The sequence below is a fragment of the Solea senegalensis genome, linkage group LG14 (genome assembly GCF_019176455.1).
Source record: "Solea senegalensis isolate Sse05_10M linkage group LG14, IFAPA_SoseM_1, whole genome shotgun sequence".
In the NCBI taxonomy this organism is placed as follows: domain Eukaryota; kingdom Metazoa; phylum Chordata; class Actinopteri; order Pleuronectiformes; family Soleidae; genus Solea; species Solea senegalensis.
The window spans coordinates 19,818,469-19,840,408 of record NC_058034.1 but is presented as its reverse complement, the minus strand read 5'-3'; the positions used below and the strand labels follow the sequence as shown (position 1 = coordinate 19,840,408).

Genomic DNA, 21,940 nt, shown 5'->3' with positions numbered 1-21,940 from the left:
GCAGTGCTCAGCTCTGTCGATCTGCCTCACACCATGAAGACACTACACGTCGTAGCGCTGCTGTGTTCAGCTGCGCTGCTTTGTGACACTGCCCCAACTGCCCTATTGCCGGTAACGTGCAGCGAGGATGGTATGGCAGCGGCTGCACATTTTGCAATGCACCGTATCAATGAGAACCATCACCATGGCTACAAGTTCAGACTTGGTGAGATCAAGGGAAACAAAATAGACAAGGTACTGGAACCTGAGATGAGTCCTACGGCACATGTTCTCTACAAATGTATCAATTTACAGATCATTTGGTGTTTTTAATTTACAATCTTGTTCTAATTTATTCCAGGTTAACTCTTGTTTCAATGTTTTGGTCATTCATTCATTCTTTTCATGCTACCTCTGTGCTTTACAGCTGGGGTAGACAGCATATTTTGTTGTTACTGATGGATAATTCCATGACAACCTCAATATTATATAATGAAAACCCAGTGACATAAAAGAGTCTCATTAGAGAGCAACTTTACAAAAGGAAAAGAGAGACACTAAACAAGGGTCCTTGGGCTAAGTTTCCACTGCAAAATTTTTGTATTTAACAATATGAAGATGAGAATCAACAACCCTTCCGAGTGCAGTTTTAACTTCTTCCTTCTTTATACTGTTCCAGAGGGACAACTGACTGACTGTTAATATGGCTCTGACACTTTCATATGTTCTTTATGACACTGCATTTGGAGGGAGTAGTGTTGAGTGAATATCTAAAGCTCACTAAGGCTGTGTTGCACTCTTCCTCTGTTTCTCCAGGTTGATGATGGCTGTAATATTGAGCTAGAGTTGGACCTGAATGAGACAAAGTGTGCCACCGTCAACCCCAAACACTTTGAAGACTGTGAGACTCGGTCAGAGTCTTCGCGGGTAAATACTAAACAAACATATATGTAACGCACTTGTTTTTAAATCAGTGAGATGTTAAGTCCAGTATGTGCAGGTAAATGTATCTGTATCTGTGTCTCTGTAGGCAGTGGTGGCCAACTGCACCATTATGATGAGTGTCAATGCTACCGGAACAGCCGTTAACAAATATAAATGTGACACAAGACAAGGTGGGCTCGTCTTCACCAGATAAACATTCTGTTGTTAGGCCTCAGCACCTGTTACAGTTGAGATTGGAGGCTTTACGTTTTCTGTTTGTCCATTTGTCCAATTTATGGTAATGCAATAGCTCAACATTTATGTTTACATGTTTTCTTGGACATTATTCGTTTACCGAATCAAAACAATACTAGGTGTCACAGATATGGCTGTAAATATGTTGCTACATTATGCACAAATTGGCTCTTGTCCCGATTAATGTTGTGATTTGGGTCATGATAGTTTGCCATCTTTAAAAAGTGGTCTCAGTCTTTGTTCCCTCTGTTGGAGCTCACTTTTATTTTTATTAAGGCTTGTGTTTGGTTATTTAAAACAATAATTCTCTCTCTCTCTCTCCCTGTGTGTAGAAAAAACTAACCAGGAAATGGTGAGGGACTGCCCTGACTGTCCAATCCTGATCTCACTTCGAGATCCTCAAGGTCTCACCTCCATTAGAGAAGCTGTGGCATCATTCAACAAGAACACCAGCAATGAGCACTTGTATATACTGCATGAAGTGGGCCGCATCAGCTCTTCGGTACGTTCTGCGTTTAAAACAACAACAAGCATTTATTTCCTTTAGACTAAAGCCTAATTTACACTCCCGAATGCCACACCTTTGACATTGAAAATGTCTGCAAGGGATGTCCCCACTCACCCCCTATCAAAAGGAGTAGCTGACCTTTGTCAGCTAACCTATCTAGGAGAAAAATTGCCATATTGGCATCTAAAGTTAAATTCCACTATCAAGTTGTATTCACGCGGAAACATAATAAAAAGTCAACTATCTTTTTCTTTGTCATATTGAAAATGTTGCCTTTAAACGCTGTAGTACATATGCCAGGCCTGTATTTGGCACTGCAGTGCTGCTACACCAGAAACAGAGAAGAAAACGCTGAGCGAGCACACGAAGCATGCACACTGTGTGCAAACCTAAGGGAATAAAGGAAAGAAAACAGACCAAACAATCTGCAAACTCAACAGGACGATGACCAATATAGATGATATCATCGTTTTCCCAAAGTTGCGTATTGGTTTTCTACACGAAAAAACATGGGACGAATTTTGACATTTAACCCACTGTGGGATCCGTTTAAATCTGTTATTTGATGCCTGCAACTTGGCACTGCCCTCTAGAGGAAGTAGACGCACGGAGGCATGTGGGCCAGTGACAATGGAACATAAATGGGCCTTAACACTCTCCTTCTCTCTCAGTACATGTTTATGGCAGGGATGGGCTACTTTGCTGAGTTTCTCGTTGTGGAGACTGGCTGCCCTCGAGAAAGCAGAATCGCAATTCGGGCTTGCAGACCACTCTGTGCTGACAAAGCTGTAAGTACAAACACTACGAACAGACGTATGGTGGACATTTAGAGCCACATATTGATAAACTACAGATTGCATTATTATCCAAGTGTGTGTTATTTTAACAGACACTACCGTACCCGATTCAAAGGAGTGGGTTGTTGTCGGGCTTTTGCATTGCCGACTATTTGAATCAGGAACTCCTCAACGTAGGCGGAGACATCATAGCATGGCTGCGTGAAACTGCCGCGACGTTTAGACGTGACACCAGAAAACTAGTGACTTGTAAAGCAGTTGTTTGGGGTGTAACTGAATCATTAGAATCAGTGGATTAAAAAGATTTGTTCACAGAATGGTTCAGTACTTCCTGCATGACCAGAGCACAGACTGAAATACCACTGAACGTGGTTGTGATTGGGCTCACGATCGCCAGCTTCCAGCAGTGCTGTTGCTAAATACCCCAGACCAGATTTTTCCTTTGCTAAATGTTGGAGATTAACGGATGTTTACAGGGTTTTTAAAGTCTTTTTAACTGATCTACAGTTGGACATTGTTGGCTTTGACTCTTATGTCAGACGTCGTGCTCATGACTCTTCAGTGACGACACTCTCCGACCAATCAGTGGCCGGCAGTAGCCATCCTGGGACTATGTAGTGGAAACGTGCCATAAAGGAACCAGAACTTGGAAAGACTTAAGGCTAGAGTATGGTAGCATATGTTGGGTTATATTAGTGTGTGCTAGCAAATGTTGGCATATGTTTGGATATGGTGATAAAGTGTATTTAGGTTATATGAAGGCATGTTAGCATGTGTTCAGGTATAATGGTAGCATACATGTATGTGCGGATATTTTATTGTTGAATGTATGTAAGTTGTATGAAAGTATTTCATACAAACTAAAGTGCATATTTGCATATGTTACAGTATGTCAGGATACATTAGCAAACGTTAGCATAATGTATGGGTATGTTGGCATGTTTTAGGATTTGTTTAGGATCATAAATATTCATATTACTGCTAATGATTATTACATCTTCAGTGATGTAATGTGGCTTTAAGTTTTCATTCACCCTCACCATTTCCCTTTTCTCTCTGTAGCGCTTTGCTTTCTGCAGGTCGTCTTATACAAGTAATAACGGACTTTCTTCTGTTGACTGTGAATTTTATCCCCCAGTGGTGAGTCTACGTTCTTAACATAATGTTCTCATTAACCTTCCCCTCCAGTTCTTCTGGTTATTCTCTACATTACCCATTCATTGTGTTGCCATGTTTTGAAATATTTTGCTAAATACAATTATATGTACTTCAGCACCCTCTCTGTTGGTTCTCCTGAACAGGACACTGCTCCTGAGAAACCTGATGATATCCTAATGTGTAGACGCAGTTTTGGTTTAGGCCCTCCTAATCCTGGGCTCACTGTAGAAGCCACACCATCTACTGATGGAGGACCTCCACATAAAGATCGTGGACCTCCACATAAAGGTCATGGACCTCCACATAAAGGTCATGGACCTCCACATAAAGGTCATGGACCGCCCCCTGGTCTAGCACCTCCTGCCCCTCCTATCGGTGCTGATCGCAGTCCTCATGGCCCACCTGGACACAGGGAAGGTGCGCACCCCTTTCTTACCCTCCATCCCTGTCATAGTATCATGGCCTCAAGTGACACAGCCATCCACCCCATTTGCCCCTTTCCTTTCCATGGAGGACCAGGACAAAGACCAAGCGAGTCATAAGATTCCCGTTTGCCACTGTTGAGAAGATTTTCTCTGACATTCTACTGCATGTAAGAGCGACTTAAAAGCAGACAACACATTACAGAAGATGCACAATAAAGTGTCAAGGTGTCAATCTTGTGCAAAGTGTCTTCCAGTGAGCTGCACATGGTGCAGAATTGCTGGCTTTTTGACAGTGTTATAATAAATCAGGCAATAGTCAGTGTTAACTGTACTGTGCACACTTCCTGCACCAAGCAACCACCGTGAGCGAGGCAGGTTCTAAGTGAAAACATGTTTACCAGCAGGGACACAGCAAAAGAAAGTGAGTGCTACACATGGACGTTGGTGTCGCAAAGTTTCTTTCGATAAAAACACGGGACGACAAAGGAATGTGATAGTGACGGTGGTCAAATTCCAATATTTCACTAATTTAATTCCATTTTGTGCAAATTAAATAGTTGAGAGTGGTAACAGAAATTAAATACCAGTAAGGATGCAAATCTGTTTATTACACTTTATTATACAACGAAAAAGAATAAAAACTCTAAAGAGATGGCAGACAGGACAGAAGACAGCTAAATACATTAATACATTCTCCATATCCACATGCAACAGCATTTACTTTACCCACACTTGAGAAGACAGACCATAAGGGCATAAATTAAAACAGCACAGTGGTGGTCATTTCTGTGGAGGGAGTTAAAGCCAAAGAGAGGTCGGGTCATGCAGAGAAGTAAGCGGAAGGTGCAGCGGGCTTTGTTCTCTGAGGGAACTCTGGAACGAAAGACAAAAGAACATGAAGAACTATGATGACATCCTTACTTACATCCAACATCCTGTTCACTTTAATATTACAAATTCTTTCTTGCAAATTAGCACAACATATGCTGAAACCAAAAGTCTATGTTGTCCTCTTCACTGGACACACTGGACAGATTAGAGCAACCACACTGCTGCACGCGGAGACGACAACAGACAACACCACCGCTCAAACCCTCTGCGGCACCCCCCCTAGCTACTTCCGCATTACAAAATAAACTCTTACAAGGGAAACATGATTAAAAAAGTATGTTCTTATTACAGAGCGTGATGATTGACAAAGCAAATAACAGACGCCACCGTTTTTAACCGTTTAACACGGTGAAGCTTGTCGGCGAGGGCTCTCAGTGACTATCAGATTTACCTTTGTGAAGCAGGTTCGATGGCAGGCTGTAGATCGGGATGCTGTCGTCTCTCCTCTCAAAGTACTTAGGATCTAGACTCGTGCCATCACCACTGAGGACGAAGGAGAAAACACGCGTGTGCACGTGGAACATTGTCGTAAAACTTCCTGGTCAGTGCTCCCAAAACGACTGGTCAGGCGGTTTTCTCCGCTTACAAAAGCAGCGCTCGAACTCTATGAATTAGTGGCAGTTTACTCAGTTCAGCAAGCAGCAAGTCACTGTGACCCACCTCTGCAGCTGATGGGTCAGTTGGTCAACTTGTCTTATATTCTTACATGTTCATAACTCACGTTATCTACTGTTAATGCAGACTGACGATCACAGAACAGTGTGTGTAAGAGAGAGAAAGAAAGAGAGGTAGAGAGTCTGTAGCCTGTGTTTTCCAGCAGCAGGACCTGGGTATGAGGTCACATTCTTGGCACATGCTGCACCTTGTGGTCAAGTTTCTCTTGTAAAAAGGGATTTTATTCTCAATGAGACTTCGTCTGTTTGAATAAAGGATATATGTGTGTGTGTAAGTGTGTATATATATATATATATATATATATACAGTATATATAAATATACACATATATATACATAGTATTAACCCACACTCACGTGTGTCTGAAGGCCGACTGAGCCACTTTCTGTTCAGCAGGAGTAACATCTGCAGTCACCAAAGGAGAGACAGCTGGTTTACCTGACTGAGGATAAAACTGGGCCTGGAAAAAAAAAATACAACATCGGGAGACACAGATTAAAGAGATAATTGTTTTTTAAAAAGTGTTTTTTCTCGGTTTAACTCTTAGTGCAACACAAGGAGAAACAAGCCCTTACTCTGTAAACAGCTTTCAACAAAAGCCCATAGAGAAAATGTGCATTTTAAGCCTGCGGCGTCATGTAAGCTGCTGGTCTACTGCTGCCACATTTGGTAAGTTTGTGTCAATCAGGGAAATCCAAACAAAGAATTTCAATCCCCAGAGTCACAAAATAACATAAATGAACTTACTGATGGAGACTCGGAGACTGAAAATCGCTGGTTTTCTCTATGGGCTTTGGTGGCAGGAGTGAGAAGTTTTACAAAGTGATAGAAACTTACATTTCCAGACGTAAAAGTTTGTTAATCAGTGAGATAAAGCAGCAAATATACTCTTGAGATACTGTAGACATTTTACAATGTGAGCTTTTCTTCCAGGATTCAGTTCTTCATAGAACCACAAAAACAAACAATCTTTGAGGTCACTGTTCCTCTCATTCATACCCTCAGTGTGGCTGTTGATGATAAAACTGGAGGTTTGTGTAACGCGTCAGGAGTCTGTGGATTTCTGCACAGCTGCTTTTCATTGAGCTGCTTGTTGAGCCAGGTGATAACTGTGGGAGGAGAGATTCAAAAATGAAGAAATGAATAAATCACATTTGATTCACATTTTAAAAGCACAATAGGAAGGATATTTGTATAAAAAGATAAAGCTGTCATTTCAAATGCTTGTTTTTCTTCAGTGTCGCTGACATTATTGTACATTAAACCGCACTTTATCGAAACACGGTGGATAATTCAATTCATCCATTTTAAATCAACTTAGGACAGCAAATAACAATTATTTTCAGGAGGGATTAATCTGTCGAATATTTTCTTGATGATAGTTTAATCCATAAAATGTTCCGACCTTTTTAAACTGAAGAAGCTAAAAAATGAGAGAACTTACTGATTTATCGTTAATCGCGCAAATCGCTTTGATAGATTCAATTCATTTATGGCGCATTTCCACCAGCTCTACTCGCCTCACCACGGCATGACACGGTACAATTAGGTTGCATCTCCACTACAAAAAAGTACCTACTTAACGAGGGCGGAGTCATCACTGCACGGCTGAGTGAAACTGCGGTGACTTCGTTTTATACGTGACACACACACACGAGTGACTAGTGACTTTACCACACTTCTGTAGTTGTTGGAGATTAATCCACGTTTTTAGGATTGTTAAGTAGTTCATTTATCTACAATTCGGCAGTGTTCGGCTTGATTTCTGTCCCCACGTCTCCGGAGCACAGCCTCCTACTCCACAGACTACAGAGGCAGCGGTCTGTGGCTCGCAATCAGCGGCGCTGTCCCTAAATACACCACTCCACTTTAAAAGACTCCTGTTAAATATAGAGGTTTCCCTGGTTGTTGTTGGAGATTAACCCACGTTGTTAGGATTATTAAGTAGTTTTAAGTGATATACAGTTCGGCTTGATTTCTGTGTGGGAGGTCTCTTCCTGTGACGGGACTCTGGCCAGTCAGCGGCCAGCAGTCTGACCAATCAACGCATAGTACCTGCTTAAGCTTGGAACCTCGCCAGAGCAGGTACTAAAAATAGTATCTGGTAGCAGGTACTAGGCTAGTGGAAACGCAACTTAAGCCATGCCATGGCGAGGCGAGTAGAGCCGGTTGAAATGCGCCATTAGTGAGGTGTTTTTTTAATAAAATAAGAGCAGTTTCTTTTATTTCAGCCTCTGAAATAGAAATATTTTCTGGTTTCTTTGCTCCTCAATGACAATAAACTGAATATCTGAGGAAAAACATCAGGACAGTGGAGGACATTGCTAGGATCAAAATTGGACACATTTTTATGACATTTTAAAGACCACTTAGACATTTGTGATGGAAATTGTTTACACTCTGAATTATTGTAAGTGATATTGTATCATTTTTGGGAATTGAGGACACAGGGACACAAAGACATTTTTTAAATCAGCAATGTTTGCAACACTGGGTCCCTGAACAGGATTATACGCAGTCCAAGAATGATGGAAATGAGAGAGAAAGAGACAGAGAGACAAACATACTCACCGTTCTCATTAGTTTTCAACACTTCTTTGCTTTCATTCAGCTTCTGGACGGTCACTTCCAGCTGCTCCTTCAATTTTGAAACCTACAATAACGCAAAAAACACCATCATCAAATCATTATTTATCAAGTTTACTTTGACTGCTTATAGCTTTTACCATCTTAGCAGTGGGGGAACCTTCAGGGCCTTCTACGCCTTCAGAGAAGTAATATATAAAAATATTTCTGGACCCAAAAATATGAGTATTAAATAATATATACTGTATATGTATATATATTTTAAAAAATCGATGTCATTTAATTTAATACAATACACTGGTTACATTTCCTCTCATCTATGTTCTAAAGTTAAGTTTACTGTCAAGTTCCCATCAGCAATGAAAGGGTTACTGTCCTGAAAGATGTTATCCAATCAGAATTGTCTATCTCTATTAGGCCCGATTAGCTGGCTCATTCATTGGTTAGGACTTCGCGAATCCTGGGGAAGGCCAAGCTATGTGTTTTGGTTCGGAGAGTGTTGGGCAAATTGACCAATCACAGTTTGATTTTAAGTGGGTGGGCCAAAAACAAAAGATCCTCGGCCATCGTGAAGTCCTAACAGCGCAGGTCTAACTGCAGACCACAGACACACTACACTACACACAGTCAAATGGCGATAGCATCACCCTTTTCAAGGCAGCCTTTCACAGAAAAACTTCAAATAATAAAAAATGGAAGCCCAACTCCAAAACTTAAATTAAAATAAAAGGTTATGAAAATTATTATTAGTTGAAGATGTGTATTACCAGCTTGTGCATTTGAAATGGTATTGTAGTTTGAGGATGCTCATGAATTTATTTGTCACTGTTTGTATGGTTTGTTGTGCACGGTGATTTCATAGCGCTGTCCATGGTGATGAAATGAGCCTCAGAGTCTGTGTCAGCAGTGTCACGGGGTGACCTCATTTTATATTTCCAGATTTTGGCTATGTTTGTACTGAATATGTCTATTTAATTTCAACCATGTAGCCTAAATGGTCTCCAGTTTTATGAAGTTGATGTTGAGAATTTATCTTGTTGTGGGGAATGTTATTGATGTCTATTTGTTTACTTGTCATCGTTAACTAAAGAATTGCAGTTGTTTAACGCTTTCAATTCAATGTACTGTTGCTTTTTTTCTCCACAATGATTTATTTTCTCGGCAGTGATGGCTGAGGTGAAGGCCCAGCTGTAGTGCTCACGGTTCGCCACTGCATCTTAGATAAACATGACAAAATGAACCCTGGTTATTTCCAGGTTTGAGACAATAATCAACAGATGAATCGAGTGCTTGTTTGGTCCGTAAAATTTCAGAGAATCTTGAAAGATTTTGATCTGTGTTTTACCAAACCTGGAAATGATAAAGGATTCAGTTAACGTGTGTATCTGCTGTAGGTTCCTGGAACCAAAGACGTACCTGCTCGTCTTTGGTGACGTTCTGTTGCTGAGCGCTCTGCAGCTCCTTCTCTGCAGTCTTGAGTTTCTCTGACGTTTCCTGGAGGACCTTCTCCTGTGACACAGTCACAGTGTTTTTGACTTTTATCTTTCCCACGAGGCCTCGGACTTCGCCCTGCAGCTTCTTGATGATACCGTTAGCCTGCGGCGAAAAGAAGGAAAGAACGGGATTTAAGCTGGACAGGAATACATTCAAAAGCATTCTATTAATTGATGAATCATTTTTCACACAGATAAAATGCGACACAAAGTGCTTTCGCATGGAAAACAAAATCTCACCTGCCTGTAAATTAGGAAATGGGAGATATAGATAACTAAATATATAAAAAATTAAAAATAGGGGTGGCCGATATGGGAACAATTCTAACCAGTCAGTCATCATCTAACCGCTTTATCCTCCACCAGAGGGTCGCAGGGCTGTGCCAATCTCAGCTACATCGGGCGATAGGCGGGGTACACCCTGGACAGTTACAATTCTAACCACGATATACATTTTTATATTAATTGACATTGATATACGTCAAATGAGTATTTTCAAGCTGCCAAGCTTAATGTTAAGGCTTTGGTTATAATTAATGAATTCTCTATAAGACACATATTATTACCTTTCATTTCAGCTGGGTTATGGTTAGGGGTGGGTTACAGCTGGTTTACTTCTTTGGCTTTTTGACGTTTAATGAAGAACATTTATGTGAGCTAGAAACTGGAAAGGAAATTGCCTTTAAATTCTATAATAATTCCAATAATCTTAATCCCACACCTTGATCAGCTCCTCTGACAGTGATTTCACCGTCGTTTCAAGTTTTCGATTCTGAAGTTCTTTACTTCCAGCGTTTTCTTCCACAGATTCCTTGAAAAACACAAAAACACATGAACAGAATTAGACTTAAAGGGTTATTCTGGGAAATCATTACATGGGGACTGATAAGGTAAGAAGCTCTTTTTACGCGATATTTTCATTCAGTCTCTCACCTTCTGCTGCTGAGTGGCCTCCAGCACCTCCTTTGTGCGGCGCATCAGCTGATCCTTGTCTTTGCTCTCCTGCTCGAGAACAGCCACTCTCATCTGCAGCTGGTTCACCAGGCGCTCCTTCTCATGGACCTCTGTGTCCAGAGTGCTGTTCTCCCTCCTCAGAGACAACACCTGCTGCTTCAGGCGCTGACTCTCCTGCACAAATCACAGCAGGAAACAATCTCACATTGACGGTGAATTAATTTGCTCGTTATATCCGCGAACATGGACTCGTCGATGCCCAGTGTCGAACTGCAGTACGCCGAATAGCTTGGGAAAAAGATCATTGTACTTTCAATTGGTTGGTTTTAATCATCAAAGCTAGTAATCTGCTTTTCCAGCGTCCGAAATGTGAATATAGTTTATAATAGTTTCTTTGCTCCAAATAACAAAGAAATCATTAATTTTTGATTTGTGGACAAAAACAAGACATTTGAGAACATTGGGAGAGTGCTTTCAAGGATGACAGTCAGACTCTTTACCTGAGGGGAGGGGGAGATGGAAGAGTTAGCGATGTATATGTAAAACTACGGAGTTTGGATAATGTGGATTTGTGCAAATTAGAAGTAGGGCTGCAACAACTAATCGATTAAAATCGATTATTAAAATAGTTGGCAACTAATTTAATAATCGATTAGTGGGGTCTACGTTATTACACATAGAGTTGCTGCCCTCTTGCTCGAGTTTGTAACAGACGCAAATCCACATGAATAGCACGAAAATAATGAGAAAATGTGCGTTCAGTGTGAGCGCAGCCCATTTTCAGACACAGCAAACAAATAATGTTACATAGTTTTGCAAACTGCAGTAGTAGCGGTTAACTGTCTTGTGTGCATGGGTTTTCTCTGGGTCTCCGGTTTCCTCCCACACAATGCAACAACACTCTAAACTGACCATTGGTGTGAATGTGAGAGTGAATGAATGTTCATCTTTGTGCGCACTGACCCTACAATGGACTGGTGAACTGTACACAGGGTGTGAGCCTCATGTGGAGGATAAAGCAGTAGACAATGGACGGATAGTTTCTCCAAAGCAAAAACACCAAAAACCACACCATCAGAGGTTAGACACCGCAGCTTCCCTTACCTCCTCTGCTCCCACCAGTTTAATCTTCAGGTCTCTGATGGAGGACTCGTTCTTGTATTTCCTCTCCGTCAGCTCTCGGCAGGAGGCCTCCAGCTCGGTCACCCTGCTGTGTAGCTGCTGGCTGCTCTTCTGATGAGAATTCTCCAGGTCCTGACGGAGCTGCTCGTTCTGCTGCTGAAGCCTGCTCTGCAACTGCGCCACACACCAAATAAACACATCAACACTTCATCTCTGTTGACCATCGACGTCACGACTTCTTACAAATAAGTGGTTGCTTGCTGGGAAAAAAACACTAAATTATGAAGTGCATCTTCAAACTCAAGACCCTGTGCTGCTTAAAAAAATTAAGTGAACTTAGGCTGAATAATTGGTTGCTTCTTGTGAGTTTGGACAATGTAAAACCTACAAAGACGGCTAAACTTGAGAGGCCGTTAAAGAAAAGATATGAAGCAGAATTTAGGTTCTGTTCTGTTCCACTAAAGCCGTTTTATGACATGAATCCACGAAGTCTGGTTTGTCGTCACAGATGATGAACACAGGGTGAGACAGGATACTGACAGTTAAAGATCAGAATCTACATTCAGTCTTTGACATTATCACAGATTAGTCCATGACTTTGTGATTTGGCAAGGTGGTAAGAACTTAAAAGGTCTAATATGTTGACGTGACACTGAGTCAGTGTATTCTGGTTGGGGTTTAGGCCTCAATTCAATACAAAGCCTCATCATGGGTCACATTTTTAGTAGGGGTGGATGACATGGGCAAAAAATAATATTTTAATATCTTTTGGGGATGTTAACGACAATTAATTGATATCCTATAAAAATGTGATTTGGATTGTTAGAGTCAATTGTTGCTTACTTGTTGCTAACTTTCTATAAAACAAAGACTTTCATAGGAGGAGTCATTTGACACTGAATTCTGCTCATGCTGCATTGAGGAGGAATTCTGCTGCATGAGTTTCAGTGCGTAATTCATCTTCTTTTTTTTTTTGATAGGTCACTGAAATACTCGATAATGTAAATTTGCATATATTTAAAACAACAATCACAATATCATCTTTGCCGGAATATCTTGTCCGCCAGTAGTACAAAATATATTAAATACAAACACAGCTCACACAGTGTTCACACCTATGTTTTTACAGTGAGTAAAATCTATAGAAAATACAGAGACAGTCAAGGAAAGATTGAGAGTCTCACCTCGACAGCCTTCTCTCTCTCTAACTGTAGCTCCTGTGAATGACGAGTGGACAGAGAACTGCTCTGACACGTCCACTCTGAACGCAGTTTGTCCAAATCCTTTGTCTTCTCGGACAGAGTCTGTGGAAGAAGGACAGACGACATGTTAAAGCCCCTCCCAGATAATTTTTTCACATAGATAATGCCTAAATCTGTTGAGTTAATATGAAGGAAGTGTGAGACTGATCACCACACAGTGTCAAAAGTCACCTGTTGAGTATAGCTCAGCTGCCTAGACAGATCTTCTTCAGTTTTCTTTAGTTTCGCCTCCAGGTTCTGTTTCTCCACCTGAAAGACCAGGGTCACAGGTCACAGGGTTTAAAAACATGCAAACGTCTCAACTTGAGTGAGTTTGGACTCATGTAGCACTGTGTGCAGTGACTGTTTTACTGACAATCATAACATGTGACCGTGAATGGAAGAAATCACCACTACAGAGCTGATTGCAATGGAAAATCAATCATAAATTAATATTTACCACTCTGTGAGAACTCCAAATAATGTATGTATAACTTTAAAACAGTAGTCCAATCTTGAAATTTTCCATGGGAAAGTCAGTTAATGTGATTGATAAAGCAGATAAAACAAACAAAATGTCAATTAAATTCATCCCATTTTATACTAGGTTTCACTGAAAGAACTGGAAATTACCATGTGAACATACCTGACCTCAGGTCAGGTCAGGAATTCTAGCTCTATGCTGGATGGCTGAACACCGGCGAGTAAAAACTAAGCTTCATGAGTCTGAGACTCAGGAAGAACAAAGAAGATGAAAATTTATGTTGAACGAGCAAACCTTGAGAGACGAGAGACAAACAGCCAGGTAGTCTTTAATCTCCTTGTCGGAGCCTTGGACGAGCCGTAAAGACAAGTGGTTCAGGTGTTTGAAGGCGTTTGTCTCCACGACACAGAAGTTTGCGGGTCCTTCGAGCACCGGAGACGGACATGACAAGTGCAGCAGAAACCTGTGGGAAAATAAAAGATGTTACACTGTCATCTATCTATCTATCTATCTATCTATCTATCTATCATCACAGTGTGTGACGTCGAGTTGGCGTTTGCTCGTACCTTGGATTAACTGACTCTTGCTCAGAATAACACAGATTAAGCAGGTCGATGAACTTCTGAGGAAATGAAGCAAAGTCGACCAGCAGCCCCTGCTGGACTTTTAGACTACAACAACAAAAACAACAAAAACAACAACAACAGCAGAGGGAGAAACCATGATTTTCAGCGACTGCAACAAGCTTTTTCACAACATCTGAGAAACTGGGACTTTTGCAATGCACTGATTTGTACCTTTGGAAATCTTCTTCTGATATGGAGAGGTTGAAGAGAAAATATGGATCTAGATCATCCGATAGTCTCACGAGAAGATCCTGACATAAAAAAAGAACCACAGGTCAGACAAAACGAAGACGGCGTCTTCAGTTTATTTATTCAACACAGAAATCACACTCACCCTTTTGTGAACTGGACTTGTCGTCAACTGGAGCTCGATCTTAATACGAATATTTGCTTTTCTGAAAATTTAATGTCACTTTAGTATTTATGGAAGTGAAGAGCAGTTTTTTCAGTCAAAAATATGTTACGATAAAACACAAACACACACGTCTGACTGTGAGAGTGTGAGCTAGAGCTGAAACAATAACTCGACAAATCGATTACTAAATTAATCGCCAAATATTTTGATAATCGATTCATCAGTTTGAAGCTTTTATCATGATTAAAACAAGATTTCTGATTGTTTTAGCTTCTTAAATGTGAATATTTTATGGTTCTTTGCTCCTTATAACAAACAAATCATTCCAGGTTTGGGAAACACTGTGTAAAAAAGTGTCAACATTGACATTTGACATTTTATAGAATAAAATAATTAGTGGATTAACCGAGAAAATAATCGACGGATTATATCGATTATGAAATCATCTAACACAAAGTTTATATACTGTATTATATAAGTGCTGCTCAAACAAAGCAGCAAAATTACAGTATATTATAAACAAACAACTCTACATGTTCATGATCTGCACTGTGGTTTTTAAAATCACCTTATTTACCACAATTAAAGCAGACAATAACAAAGTGTTTATTTGAATTTTCTGAATTGTTGCACCCGATTTACAAAACACACAATAATAAACAGCGACCGTGTAAACAAGGTAATAACAAGACATGGCTGTAATTTGACTTTAAATAGCATGGTAGACTTCGTGTAAATATGTAATATTGTTTGTGTACAAACGCTCACCTTTCCTCGCACTCTCTGCACCTGACGTTCACCTGTAACACTTTACTGAAAAGCTCCTCCATCTTAAATCACTTCTTCTTCTTCGTCTTCTTTGAATGTTTTAATGCGTCACTGAGGCAGAAAACCGCGCCGCGTTAACGCACAAATGTGCGAAAAGGAGCAGCAGCTGTTTTTGTTTTTTTTCTGTCACTAGTTTTGATTTGGCGCTTTTCAGCCGCCAACTGCTTTGACCCGGAAGAAGAACATGAAATGTCAACGTAAATGCTCCGCCTCACTACCGCCCCCTGGCGACTCGGAGTGAACGGAGGAATATAAATGAGATGATAATAAATAAAGGCAAGAAAGAATCAATTAATAATAGAATAAATAAATTGTTAAATAAATACAAAAAGATATTTAATAAATGTATTTATCAATGAGTTTTTAACGGTCGATTTTTATTTATTTATTTCATTATTTATTTATTCTTTCATTTATTTCTTATTTCATTTATTTCTGTAGTTATTCATTCATTTCTTAATTTATGTATGAATTCTGCGTTAATCTTGTTATTATGTAATTTATCATCCTTCATAGGAGTGGAATTGTTAACTTTTAGTTAAAATTATCAAATGTATTGAAATCACTTACAACATTAACATAATAAAAGACGTAATATATGTGGGGAATTCATTATTGTTCAAATTATAATATTTGTTGTGATGATGCCGTGTAATTGTCAGGTAGAGCAGAATAAAACATCTTTTGGTGTCTCAATAATAACATCAGAATAAATATAATAATATAAGATGCAGTACTGTGCAGAAAAGTGTCAATGTACCTCCTGCTTTGTTGTTTTTAATGTGCTAATTTAGGCATTTTGAGAATAATGTCCGTAGTCCGAGTTCTTTGTCACATCATGTGGATGGAGGCAAACAGCAATATGAAATAAAATAAAATGTAGATTATTACGACTTAATTCTTGTAATATTACAACTTTATTATGACTTGAACACATTTTAAACTTTACAGACAGAGAAACTTAATTACTCTTACCTAAAGAAAGACATTTGCAGTTATTCAATTGTATTTCTTACTGACATTAACAGTAGCTTAGAAAACTATAAAAAATATATGAATTTAGTGTTAGTAAATGCTGCAAGACAGCATTAAGTAATGTTGTGTACAAAGTGTTGCAATAAATGCACTTTATTTCTTACCGAATGTACCTTTAATGTGTGGAAAAACTGTCTCATAATGAATTAAATGAACAAACAGGAAGTCGTGGTGTGAATTGTGGTATAGTTTGTTTATTAATGGTATATTTTTGCATAGGGAAACATACTCATTTCCAGTAATGACTTCATCAGCATTTGCTGACAGCAATGGCTAAATATGGTTATAATGACATTATTATCAAAGATGTAAATATCCCCCACAGCAGATGAACAACATTAGATCAGGAACACTGGTTTAGGCAGCCGTCTCTCATCCATACCGGGACAGAAAGTCCAACGTTTGACCGCACAACTCACTTCCTGTCCCTGTCTGAAGGCTTTTATTTTTACACATACATATGTAGAGAGAGAGGAACGTTTTATATCATGCAAATAAATGTTGAGCACTGACATTTGCAGCCACGGCTGAAAAACAAACCAAAGAAGGAAAAATAAAAAAGTTACTTTAAGCTCTCGTTTAAAAAGTGCGACAAACTACATCCAGAACAGAACAGCGGCCTTTTTCTAATTCAGCAGGAAACACCTTGTTTATTATGCTCTTATACTGGAACACTGAGTCACAAATGAGTGCATGTTTTGACACTTTTGGTGTTGATAAAGCTGTGTTTTCACTGAGTGGAAGTGGAACAGTTCAGTTTGGTAGTTTGGTAAAGTACCAATCATTCCCCACCCTTCCTTTGGGGCACTGGAGTAAAATGGTACAGTCAGGGTGGAGCTGGTCACAACAGAGAGCTGATTGGGCGACCAGTGTTTCTTCAGTGCCCACAGTCGTACAAAGCTTAACGCCTTGTTGAGAGACGCGTGTTTTCTACGAAATTTGTTAATTTCGTTCTCTCCACTAAAAGTCTATCAGACAACATTTGGAAATGCCAAGGAGCTAAATAATAAGGTGCATATTATAGAGAAACTAAAGCAGTGATGCCAGAAAAACCGGCTCGTATCAAACGCTGCCCATTTCTTGGTTGTTTTCCTGACTGATTTGACTACTGACTCTATACTGCCCCCACTACTTTCCGTGGTATTGCTCCATTTTGTTCGTCATCGTGAGCTCTCCTTTGAGGCGCACAATGACGGACACAATGAACACCAAGTGCAGATGAGTATAAATGGGCCTTAAGGTGTTCCACCATAAAACATAATAAAACGATGTTTTAAGACTTCCTGTCGGTTTCTGTTTCATGAAAAAGGACTGTGGTCTGTGTGGACAGCAGCCATGCAATAACTGATGAAAGCTGTTCATGCCTATGCTCTCTCTGATGTAAGGGATATATATCTGGAAGCAAGCAAAGCAGTCCTTTTACTATAATACCCAAAAAAGAAAACATGAGGAAAAGAAACGCTAAAAGAAAAATGAAGTTAACTTTCTCAGAAGCAATTTACCCTCAGATAGAGAAAAAGAGCCGACATGGCATCGCTAGCTAGGTACGAATCTACTGGCTGGATACGCCAAGTGAGGCGCTCTGGAATGAGACTCTGGCGTGCAAAGGAATTCTGGGATATGGGTCGACAAACATCCGCGCATTCAAATGTCGACACGCTCCAGAGGATCCAGCCCGTGGATTGGGGGGGACATAGCTACTGTCTGTCATGTGACACCTGTAGCTGTACAAAATCTGTTTTTCAGTAACTACCGTACGAAAGAGGTCCTCCAGCTGCTGCGTCTGAATCAAAGAAAGATTTCTCAGGGCCATTCAAAATAAATTGATTGCAATTCAAGTACTAAACAGCAAAAAAAAGAATCAGAAACTTGACGATGAAGGTTTTCAGGCGACAGCAGCAGCAGCACCAGAAGCAGGGTGTTGAGTCACATTAACAGTTTATAGAAAAGAGCCCTCGATGATAAACATCTCCTCAAACCAAAACTCCTCCTTTTGGTTGTTGGGCGCTGCACTTGAAACTTCCAAACACAAACTCGGAAATTCCAATTTCCTACTACAATTGGAACGCACCAATATTCCAGAACAGGCCCTGGCCAATCAAATTAGCTTAATCAGTAATCAGACTTGAGTCCCAACAACGACCGCCACCAGGGGCTACTGCTTTAGCAACACCAGCAACTCTTAGCACAAAGCCATGACTGAGCACCAGCAGCACCAGTCAAGAGGCACGCCCACTGCTAAAGCGCTAACGCTAAAGTGTACGTGTAAGTGCATTAGAGCTACTTCTAGTACTAGCTTGAATCTGCCAATCACAGTCACAGAGCAGGTATGATTCTAACTGAATGATGTTTATCTTAACACATCTCCCCCACACACACGTTTGGTTACCTCAGCTAACAGGGCTAACAGTTTGTACCACAGAGAAAAGAAAACCCAGAAGGAAGTTATCTGCGGCAAACAGTACAACCAAGCCTAAACTTCAATCAGTGAGTTTCCCACCTACTGAAGTGTTTTAAGGAAATGTTAGTGTTTTATTAAAGGTAAATGCAACTCCATGTAATGGAAACAGATGAAGTCAATCAACTACTCATCAGTTAGCATGGATTTGCGATTTCTTTCCTAGTTCAGTCATAATTCGTGCAAACTAAAAAAAACTGTTAATCAACTTGGCTTCAGTCTTTTAGTGTTTGCTCGAAATTTTTGGGATGATTTATGGCTTGTCACCTTCAGCCCATCTTCTCTACGCTGAGCGACGATCTTGATAAAGAGCACATGACCACGTGGTGTGGGAATAGAAAATGTAAGTAAAATGACAGGCACTGCTTGTTGATTTAGTTTTTGGTTGTTCACTGTCTGTTTCTATGCCGATGACCTGCTGATTTATTTCATAAAAAAGTGCCAATCTTCCTTGATCCAAATAAAAGATACAGTACGCGTAAGAAGCAAAACAACATGTTATTTAAGCCTCATTAAGATTCAAGTTTATTGCCACGTTCCAGAAAGCTTGGGATTCAGAAATCTGTCAACCCTCTACTTGGGAATAATGTAAAGCAATGCTGAGTTCCAATTGGCCAATTCATCTACCAGGTCAAGTTATTGACTGACTGCCAGGAGCTGTTTGCATCCAAATCACTGAACCACACTTTGAACAATATGCTGCTTTTAAAACTTTACGACTGCTTTCATCCTCTATAGAAGAGACAGTTTAGACTTTATTTTAGCGACAGGTAAAAGTTCTGATGGACAATATGAATCCTCAGTGATAAGATTCCCAAAGTACAACATCCACATGCTCTGGTTCAACAGCTGGAGGAGACACAACCACCACAGAACCATGTCACTTATATCTGTAATCCACCACATAATTTTACCAAAATCTACTAGTAAATCTTAATCTCAGGAACATTTTTCACAGAACCAATGGTTTAAATATTATTACTTTGCCTGCTTTACAACTGTAGTCTAGAGACCTGGGCTAAAACTGCTGCTGACAGAAGAAGAACCAATGGTTATAATGAGGTCCAGCAGGTAACAGTAACGCAAAAGACTTTCCAACATGGAATAACGGGATTATGGGAATCATTTTGTCTTTTTAAAAACAGTGGTAGATAAAGGATTAGCATTAGTCCTTCTGGGGTGATTCTGGTTCCTTCAAAGGTTCCTAGATCCAGGGAAAATGTCTCTAAGTCCAAATGCAGTTTAGTAATCTAAATATATATGCCCATTTTCCCAATGATGTGTTGTTCTGTAACATAATGAACATATTGTGTACTGTTGTGTCCTTCCCCCAACATTTTACCAAGCGATTACTGTATACTTCTTGTCCATTCTGTCCTGCCTTCATTTAAAGGTTATTTCTTCAGGAAACTAACACCTAACGACAGAAACATCAAATTTCAGCCAACAACAGTCCATGCTCTGCCTTTCTCCTCCAACAAAGTATTAATAATCAATCTTCATACTTGGTCTTGGTAATACAGTCTTGGATGCGCCATGGTCTTATTATAAAGGATATTAATAGAGTAAAACAAGGAGTTCTGAATAAACAAAGAGTGCAAACATGAAACCAACTTTCCAACCTGCTTTCTGTAATCAATTACAGTCAGGACTAAAAATCAACTTCACCACAGCTGTTGTTCTTTCCATAAGGGTTGGGTTTTCACTGAGAATCGTTTTTACAAACTTGTGCAATTTTATCTGAAATAATGACTGATGAACAAATGATCATATATAATGGCTAATATCCAAGGTCTGGTAGAGTCTGGATGTTTCGGTGTAGGTCTGAAATCAGAGAGTGAATATGTCTGGTTCCTAAAAGACTGAAGTGGACTCAGCTCCCACAGCTCTGATCAGTTTTGAGGGATCCCTTTTGGATTGTGTCTAAAATTTTGGAGTGGCGAAAATCTCTCTTGGAGAAACTTTAAAAAAACTTCTGAATTTTTGTGAGTTTTGTGAAAGGAAAAACTCCACTTTCATTTAAGTGTATGTCATTATTTAAAGTGCCATTAAACGTTTTGGTAAAACACTTCTTAGCTAAGTTTTGTCACACATATTTGGATCATCGTTTGCTCTTTTAAAGGTTGAACTGTCATTGTAACGTACATTACGTAACGCCCAAAATTGGTCGTTACTCAACACTGCAGGTCAGAATTTATCAGGTTGCTGCCAACAGCTAATAATCGACACATCAGCACGTTTATACTGGACTTTTCTCAATACTGTCTCTTATTAAAATAACACATTCAGAGGTCTGTGCTGCCTCGGCAGACACACACACACACACACACACACACACACGCTCTTTGTATACATTCTACTTCACACTCCTTCACCCTGCATTAACTTCCACTTTTCACCATTCATCACCTTCCCTTACTTCCAGCCCACCCATTTCATGGGTTCTAAATTGTGTGGCTTTGCCACGGCCAAGATAATAACAATAATAATAATAGTAATAAAAAACATTCTATACATCGTTTCATGTGTCTACGCTTTACACGTTTTTATAGAAACTGCTGTGTTTAAACCTATAAATCTACAAGCGACGGAACAACTCAAAAACATTTTAAATAACCCAAGAGCCAAGTTGAGTAAGAATAGTGTTAAGTGCATGCATTCATATAAAACTCATGTCGTACCCTGGCACATGGTCAGAGTCATCATCATCATCATCGCACTGGAAACATGTTTAACATGTTTCCATCAGTCTGGATTTAGTCGCTTGGCCACTTTGGCGAAATTCCTGACTAAATATTCACGACCTCACATTACAGAGTTGCTTTTATTCCCCTGCAATAAATACTTGGAGATGTGTTTGGGCGTATTTGACACTAAAGACTTTAAAGCAGGACGAAGACAGAGCCGAACTCTACTCTGAAGACGTAGTATTTCCACTGAGTGGAACGGTACGGTATGGTACGTAAAGAACCATCCATTCTGTGGCACCCTTCCCTTGGGCAACCAGGGTAAAATGGTACGATGTGGTCAGGTACGGCGTCATCTCGCTGACGTGGCCAAATAATGGTAGCACGTACCAAGTACAGGTACAGTTCTCCGCCGAAAAGGAAGCCTGACCCAGGTCTTTGCCGTGCCGAACTGAACCG

General features: G+C 40.0%; 2 protein-coding genes across 2 annotated transcripts; one reads left to right on the top strand and one right to left on the bottom strand.

Moving 5' to 3' along the window:
• Nucleotides 1-4,278, top strand: ahsg1 (alpha-2-HS-glycoprotein 1). The gene is made up of 7 exons (XM_044044587.1): nucleotides 1-234; nucleotides 796-906; nucleotides 1,010-1,094; nucleotides 1,491-1,660; nucleotides 2,338-2,454; nucleotides 3,526-3,603; nucleotides 3,765-4,278. Exons 1-7 carry the CDS (start codon nucleotides 34-36, stop codon nucleotides 4,161-4,163), a joined length of 1,161 nt encoding a protein of 386 aa, XP_043900522.1. The 5' UTR covers nucleotides 1-33; the 3' UTR covers nucleotides 4,164-4,278.
• A 355-nt stretch (nucleotides 4,279-4,633) lies between these two features.
• On the bottom strand, nucleotides 4,634-15,462 carry sass6 (SAS-6 centriolar assembly protein). Its single transcript, XM_044043365.1, has 16 exons — nucleotides 15,242-15,462; nucleotides 14,453-14,513; nucleotides 14,290-14,369; nucleotides 14,059-14,163; nucleotides 13,787-13,955; nucleotides 13,201-13,278; nucleotides 12,952-13,071; nucleotides 11,750-11,941; nucleotides 10,625-10,819; nucleotides 10,413-10,502; nucleotides 9,615-9,794; nucleotides 8,184-8,265; nucleotides 6,612-6,721; nucleotides 5,969-6,072; nucleotides 5,329-5,420; nucleotides 4,634-4,919 (listed from the first exon to the last, which is right to left on the bottom strand). The coding sequence occupies exons 1-16, from the start codon at nucleotides 15,301-15,303 to the stop codon at nucleotides 4,867-4,869; spliced, it is 1,773 nt and encodes a 590-aa protein (XP_043899300.1). The 5' UTR covers nucleotides 15,304-15,462; the 3' UTR covers nucleotides 4,634-4,866.
• Nucleotides 15,463-21,940: the final 6,478 nt, after the last annotated feature.

Coding starts and splice junctions, on each gene's coding strand:
- ahsg1 (XM_044044587.1), top strand. CDS start 34: ATGAAGACACTACACGTCGTAGCGCTGCTGTGTTCAGCTGCGCTGCTT. Junction 235..795: donor AGGGAAACAAAATAGACAAG/GTACTGGAACCT, acceptor CTGTTTCTCCAG/GTTGATGATGGCTGTAATAT. Junction 907..1,009: donor CTCGGTCAGAGTCTTCGCGG/GTAAATACTAAA, acceptor GTGTCTCTGTAG/GCAGTGGTGGCCAACTGCAC.
- sass6 (XM_044043365.1), bottom strand. CDS start 15,303: ATGGAGGAGCTTTTCAGTAAAGTGTTACAGGTGAACGTCAGGTGCAGA. Junction 14,164..14,289: donor TCAGAAGAAGATTTCCAAAG/GTACAAATCAGT, acceptor TTGTTGTTGTAG/TCTAAAAGTCCAGCAGGGGC. Junction 13,956..14,058: donor CAAGAGTCAGTTAATCCAAG/GTACGAGCAAAC, acceptor ATTTTCCCACAG/GTTTCTGCTGCACTTGTCAT.